Source organism: Apium graveolens, chromosome 5, assembly GCF_009905375.1.
Source record: "Apium graveolens cultivar Ventura chromosome 5, ASM990537v1, whole genome shotgun sequence".
Lineage (NCBI taxonomy): Eukaryota > Viridiplantae > Streptophyta > Magnoliopsida > Apiales > Apiaceae > Apium > Apium graveolens.
The window spans coordinates 14,063,150-14,070,966 of NC_133651.1; the positions used below are offsets into that span (position 1 = coordinate 14,063,150).

The window sequence follows — 7,817 nt, forward strand, 5'->3', positions numbered from 1 at the left end:
AGTGCTGAAATTGATATCCAGACCTTGGTTGTGCCTGAAGTTCTTTACTTAGAAGCTCCAACAACAACTAATCCATCAACAACACCTGTTACTGATGCTGCTCACACTCCAGAATTATCTACTACACCTTCTCTGCATCTAGATGCTGATGATCAGAATATAGGTGAGCATCAGGATATGGCTGTTGATCAGAACTTGGAACCAGATCAGCAATTAGAGGATGCTGAAGCCTCCATTGTTACTCACACTGTTGTTCTGTCAGAAGATACTGATTCTGTAAGTTCTGATGCTGCAAATACTGGAGACACTGGTGATCCTGCTCTACAAGCAGATACTGATGAAGCAGGTCCTTCAGGACATGCCCCTCAACAAACAGTTCTTAAATCTGAACTTGTTAAGAAGTTTGTTACCAGAGAAGCACCAGTGCCTTGGAGTGAAACTCCTGCTGGTCAGGAGTGGACTAAGGAATGGAACTCAATTACTTGTGTTCCATCTGCAAAGAATCTGGCTGAGCAATTGACAAAAGCTGATGAGATGTTAAATACTGATGATTTCAAAACCCAGCTTAGAGTCACTACATTTAGTACTAAACATCTTCAAGGTCTCCATTCAACTACTCATGCAGAGCTACACAAGATTCAGGAAGAATTCATCAAACAGGAACAAGTTCAAAAGATTGATAAGAAAAAGTTCTTCCAACCTACCTTTGACAGGATTGCTTATATTGAGAAGACTCGGGAGAAACAACAAGCTCAGATTGATGATATTCTGAAAAATCAAGCTTCTCAGCAATCTCAACTTACTGAAATCCAAGCCTCAGTGGAATTGCTTGTCTCTCTTCTACTACCTGCTGATGCCAAAAAGGGGGAGAAAGTAATTAAGTCCAAATGCAAGCCTGACAAGACACTGAAAGGAAAGGATGATGAAAATGATGATCAAGGAAGCTCTGGAATGGGTAGAGGTCATAGTCAAGGTAGAGGTTTCACATCAAGAAAAGCTGAAATCACAAGTCACAGGATTAGTTCTGATACTGGGAAAAGAATTAGTTCTGCTACTGGTAAAAGGACAAGTTCTGATGAACTTTTAGATCTTGATGAAGAAATGTCAAGACAGTTATTTCTTCAGGAAAATCCAGGAATGGACTTGGAGAGTTTAATGGAAGAAGAAGCTAGACTTAAATCAGAAAAAGCCATATCTAAATCTGAAGCTTCTGGTAAAAAGCCATTTCCAAAACTCAAAGGCATTGTGATAAAAGAAAGGACAAATGTTGAAGCAACATTGGCTAAATCACAACCGCAGATAGATCCAAGATCCAAGGGTAAAGAAAAGGTTGGTGAACCTATCAAGGTTTATGTGCCTCCTGAGAATGAAGAAATCACTGATGAAAAGGATGATCTTGCTCTGACTTCAAGAAAAGTTCTTAAAACAACCTCTGACATGGCTCAAGTTGTTCAGAGTCAAGATACAGTAAGTTCTGATATTCCAAAGAAGCAAGTAACCTCTGACACAGCTCAAGTTAACTTGATATCAGAAGATAGGATAGACCAAAGACACTCCTACCAGGATTCACTAAAGCAAAACAGACTCAACCTCTGAAGACTGCTGCAAGTGGTTTTGAAGCAAGAGTAGTTACTGGAAAGGAAACAAGAGATAAAACTGGATTGGGAAGTGCTGATGAAAGAAGAATACAGAACACTACCAATGATCCAACTTCCTTGAGTGAACCAGGTATTGGGGCAACTCCTGAAAGATTGAATCAACTAGAATCTGTACAAATGGTTTACCATACCTACTTGAAAGAACACATCTTGTTGTTCTTCATGACAGATGGTAGGGTTTATCATATAAGTCAAAATGTCATTCCATTGAAGTATTTTGAAGAATTGGAGCATGTACTATTCTTACTTCAAGTGGATGACAGATTGACAGGAAGTGCTGCAAACTATTTGAAGGATCAGATTCAGAGACAGAAAAGGCTTTATTCTGTTAAGTCTGACAGCACATATGTTCCAAAGTACAGAGATCACAAGGGTGATATAGTTGAAATGAAGCCCAACACTGCTAAAATTATAACTACCTTTCTAGGTTACAGGGCTGTGGAATTCAATCTTGAGTCTGATAAAGCTTATTTGATCAGACTGGATCAGGATATAAGAAAAACAAAGATTAATGATCTCAGGGCTGCAATCTTTCAAATTGGTGAAGATAATGCAGAGTTTAAAGATGCTAAAAGGAGAATGATTGATGAACTTAGATATGATGAGAGATGTTTGTTGAAGAAATATCTCAGAACAACTCCTGACATCAGAGAGATCAGAAGATGAAGCCAAATCAAGATCTACAACTGATTAAATTCTGATATTTGTACAGACTGAAGCTGTTATCAGAAGTTAAATATTGGTAAAGTTTTAAGGACCGTAAGTTGTAGTTATCTAGTCTAATTCTCATGCATTTGTACTTAATATTTTTGACATCATCAAATATCTGTTAAACTTGTATATTATGCTAATTTACAAGTTGGGGGAGATTGTTAGATATATTTGATAATGTCATGGCTAATATGATTTATGTTTAGTTTTCAGATCTTATTTTAACAGGATAAATCAGTACTTACTGGAAGTCAGGACTTAAGGATATCAGTACTTATATTATCAGGAGATAATCATCAGAAGATGGATATCAGAACTTAAGTGCTGAAGGACGTTCAGATAAGTACAGTAGCTGATTAAAGGAAAGAAGATCGAGATAAACATAAGAAGAGATATGCATGAAGAAGGAATTTTATGAAGAATAGAATACTTGGAAGAAAAGATATCTGATTGATATATTTTAGGAAGCAGAATTATATTTCATATCAATTAGCGATTATCTTGTAACTGTGTAGTATATAAACACAAACATAGGGTTTACACTATAAGTGTTATCATATTCGAAGAGATTATTCATTGTAACCTTAGCAGCTCTCGTGATATTTGTTCATCACTAAGAGGTAACAGTTCCATACTGTAACAGAGTTTATTGTTTCAATAAAGTTTGTTTTCTGTTACTTGAAATATTAAAATTTCGATTTGATTGTATTTTACACTGTATTAACCCCCTCTACAATGTGTGTGACCTAACATACAAGCAAATGAAAGAACAAATTCAATTAGCAAAAAACCACAATTTAAATTTCATATAAAGAGTTCCATTTTGTTGAAATAACTAGCAATGAAGTTTGATTTACAGGAAGCTGTAGACGCGTCATTTTCAGCGCCCAGCTGCAAGAGAAAAGAAACTGAATACTTGACCAGAAAAATCTTCAGCACCCCGCTACAAGATAAAAGAAACTGAATACTACTTGACCAGAAAAATACATCTGTGGTTCAGTTTATATCTTCTTTGCATCATCATCATCATCTACAGGATCACGAAGAGTCCCAAACATCCAGTCCATCCACACTGTGTAGTGACCATAATTATGACGGTATGTTGTGTGATGGATAGTGTGGTAACCAGCTCCCATTACAGGCCACATTTTAGCATGGATGCAGTCGTGAATGTTAGCTGTCCATATGGCCTCTATAAATAAGAGGGCTACATGTGTTGTGAAATGCATGGGCACCAGGAAAAGAGCTATGACATGAGGAACTGCCTGCAGTATCCCATCTAGTGGGTGGAATGCCAAGCCTGATACATACACAGTAACCATAAATCATTTTCTAACTAAATATAAGACAAAAACAAGAGCTTTTTTCTGTGTGTGGTGGGGAGCTTCAGTAGTTTTCCTTAATGACCTTGTCACGAGGGGAGGGGTGGGGGATAATATTTTGGCTCTTTGGCAGTAGGCTATCACTGAAACCTCAAACAAGAGTTTTTGTCGTTTATTTTTCCAGTAATTTAGAAAAATGACAATACGAATGCAAGAAACCCTTCAGTTTTTCTTGTTAAGAACTCAGGTGGAAGAAGTAACCCGTCCAATAGTATTAAACAAGGGAATGTTATAGAATTTAGATGGAAAAGGTAACCCATCTAATAGTATTAAACATCCTATATACTGCCAAAGAAAATGTCTCAAGCCGAAATTTCGTTTAAGATCTCCAAATATAAAACGTAAGTGCCACAAGAATTACTTATACAGGAAGGATCCAAGCAAGGATTGACTCGGAGCATGGAAAATCAAAGAAATAAGAAAGAAAAAGTTAAGAAAAATGAAGACAACTTACAGCAAAAATGTCAAGTTCTAGTAAAGAAAAAAGGGAGTTTTTTTTGCACTCATAAAATGATGGTACTGCTATGCCTCTCTGTACAGATCCACGGAAAAGTGAATCCAGGTAGAGGCCAATAAATATAGGGCCACACTACGTCCAAGATTAAGTATTAAAAAGAGATTACCTTTCACTTTATTTTTAAATAAATAAATTTCGTAATTATATGGAACTGAACCCACAAACTACGTACAGACATGAAATACTTTTTGGGCATGAGCTCAGCTACTCAAAGCACCCTCTTTCAGGGCAAGGTATATGCTCAATCTAAGATATGCATTTATTTCTATCTTCACAGCAAGGTGTGCGGGAGGGGGATCTTTAACCAACTAATGGCTGTAAAAACTTTAAGTGTGGATTAATATTTAATATTGTATATAAGTATATAATATTCCAACACGTCTATCCACAACAGACCCTGATAAATGACAATGGAAATAGCTGTCTGAATGATTCGATAAAGTGGTAATTACTTGGACTAGCAAGAACTAACTAGATACAACAAGATATCTATATAGCTTGCTATATTTGGGTTTCTATTTATTATGAGTTGCAAAAGGAAGGATGGAACTTGGAAGATTATCTGTTACAAGGTTTCAAATTCAGTTGGTATCTCCTCGAATCATATTTAATGTCAAAAGGAGGTTTAATCTACACTTATTTTCAAGTAATACTAATTGTGCTTCATACATGAAAAAAATAATCAACAAACTTGTGAACTGTTTTTTAAGTAGAGAACAGTCTAATTTACTGCTATCTAACATAAGTTATACTTCATGAACTCGGAACAACCAAGGTGTTTACAGTTTAGTAGAACTTACCTGCAAAAGGAGAAAGGGTATTCTGCTTGTTGTAGATGTGGTGTGTTGCATGGAGATATTTGTATAAGGGTTTAATATCATGCAGCTCTCTATGCATCCAGTATATACCAAACTCAACAAATACAAGATAGCCAATTACATTCCAGACATAGTCAATCCAACCAATGCTGCTAATACTTGGAAAGCATCTTGTCCATCCATTCTCAACCATGTACTCAGAAAAAGTAGGAAGAACAACATACCATGGCATTGCCTTCATTGCAACAATTATTTGCAAGAGCATAGCCTTTTTTGTAGGAATTGCTTCTGCATTTATGCATTAAACACACCAAGATATAATATAAATTGACTATAAGTAAGCATTGAAACAAGAATCTTAAGTAACAAGATATAATGATACACTATACATTGCCCATGAGTAATAGAAGCAAGAATCTCAAGTGATAGACTAGTTGTATCCGAGTCTCATGGAGCACAGAAAGACCAATGTCATACTAAAATTGTCAATTGATTAAACATGGTTTTGCATAATATCAATGAGCCAACATACAATATACACCCAACATGGCTTTGCAATATGTTTTAAATGAGGAAGGAGTTATTCACATGGATCGGAAGGACTCTGACTTTACTTGAACAACTCCAAATTTTGTGAAGTACTTTTAGTAACAGATCAAGGAAACTAGATTTCTGCTTCCTCATTTAACCCCCTCCAAAAATTCTAACGGGGTTTCAATTTTCTGAAATCATGAGCTTACGACCTTTATAAATGAAATGTTTTTACCTTAACAGAGTATAAAAACATAACTAACTTCAAGCGAAAACAACATTTACATTTTAGAGCATGGTTGCAATGGCAGCAGAGAAAACATATAACAATTTAATTGACAGCAGTACCGTGTGTCCACTGACACCCTCATTTACTATAAGAAAATACTTAGATAATTAGACTTTAGCTAGAGTAATTTGTACGGAGACACTGTATTTATTGTCGCTATCATTCTTAAGGATGATGGGTCACCGTATATTTGTTTTATTAAAATCCCCAGTGTTTTAAGTATTAAACATGAGACATATTTCACTTCTCCATTTCAATCTTTAATTTTGTTTTCTTCCAGTTTCCACAACAAAACAAAGATGGATATTTATAGCAATCATATCATAAGTTCACCCGCGACACTATATTGTTGTTGCTATCATTCTTAGGGATGATGGTATTTGTTACATTAAAATCCCCAAGATTTTTAACTTTTAAACACGTGAATGTCTTTAAAATCCATTTCAAACCTTCAATTTTGTTTTCTTCCGGTTTCCACAAAAAACGAATATTAATAGCAATCGTATGCCAAGTCTGTACTCGTCATATAATATACATAGACGCATAAAAGTAATTTAACATGTCAATAATAAATTATTATATGAATCCTAGCAATTATATTACCACCTAAATAAGAAACTCTACCGATACCATCAGACTTGTATAAAATTCCATTAACTAAAATTGCCATAAAACATATTGAGGGGGACCAAGAACATAAAACCAAAACTAAAATGACATAACCACATAATAAGGTAGCGGAAAACCCAAAACTAAGACATAACCACATCTACCCAGTCGAGAATCATATAAAGAGGGGGACCAAGAACAAATCAACCCGAAAAAAGTAAAGAGCCATCTATAATCAGTAGACATATCACGTGCACACAATTTCTATAAGTAGTTCAGACATCTTCTCAAACCAAAAACCAACTAATCTATAACCGCAATCCAACCTCAAAACCGAAATGGTCAGTCAAACATTCTTGATATTTTTCGAAACAAATAATAGCTCAAATTCTAAAATAGGCCTCATTGATGTTGATACATGACACAAAACAGTGATAAAATCAAACAGCTACAAGGATCAAAGATAATCAAAACCCACATCACAAAACATAAAAAGATTACAAAAACACATAAATAGTATTTAAATAAGCAATTAAAACACAAATCAAGATTTAAAAAGTGTTAAAAAGATGTAAAGATTGTACCTTTAGGAATAAAAACGTTTCTTTTAAGATAATAAATATAAAAGCACCAAAGAAATCCGGAGATAAAGTAAAGTAGGGTTCCGGCAATGTAGTTACGGAGCCACCCTTGAACACAATGGGGTAGTGGGGCCCACAATCTTTCCGGCAATAAAGCTCCGAGAACAATGCGATTGTACAAGGTTGTTTCCTCCACGAAAAGGTGCTTGTAATTCTCCATTTCTATGCCGGAATTTGAGATGCGGCGGTGAGCTCCGGTCACCGACAAGAGAAGGACAGAGGGGAGTGAAGAAGAGGGAAAGCAAGTGTTGAGTCGTACGTTTGTTGTTTGGAGTATTGTAATGAGATGTATGTATGTAATGTATGTATAGGCCGATGCGATTTATAAGAATGTAGTATAAATTTTAGATGACGTGGAATATGGAAAAAAATATTGATGGATTTAAAAATATCAAATTACGTGCCTAGAAAGAAATAAAAATATAAAATAGATTTATATTTTCTTTCTGTTTGACGGTAGAACCGGCAATTTCGTATACGATACGATAACACGACACGAAAATGACACGAAAATTACAGGTTTGATTTCACATTTTTTCTACACGAAAGTATACGGATAAAATTAGTGTCGGTTTTGGTTTTACACTTTGGTACACGACAAGAAACGAAAGTACACGAAATATATAAATATTAAAATACATAAATTAAAATTATATGAATA

At 35.2% G+C, this 7,817-nt stretch overlaps 1 protein-coding gene across 1 annotated transcript; it reads right to left on the reverse strand.

Annotated features, from left to right (window-relative positions):
- Window positions 1–3,148: 3,148 nt before the first annotated feature.
- Window positions 3,149–7,444, reverse strand: LOC141723462 (delta(7)-sterol-C5(6)-desaturase-like). The gene is made up of 3 exons (XM_074525280.1): window positions 7,100–7,444; window positions 5,069–5,374; window positions 3,149–3,669 (listed from the first exon to the last, which is right to left on the reverse strand). The coding sequence occupies exons 1-3, from the start codon at window positions 7,314–7,316 to the stop codon at window positions 3,371–3,373; spliced, it is 822 nt and encodes a 273-aa protein (XP_074381381.1). The 5' UTR covers window positions 7,317–7,444; the 3' UTR covers window positions 3,149–3,370.
- Window positions 7,445–7,817: the final 373 nt, after the last annotated feature.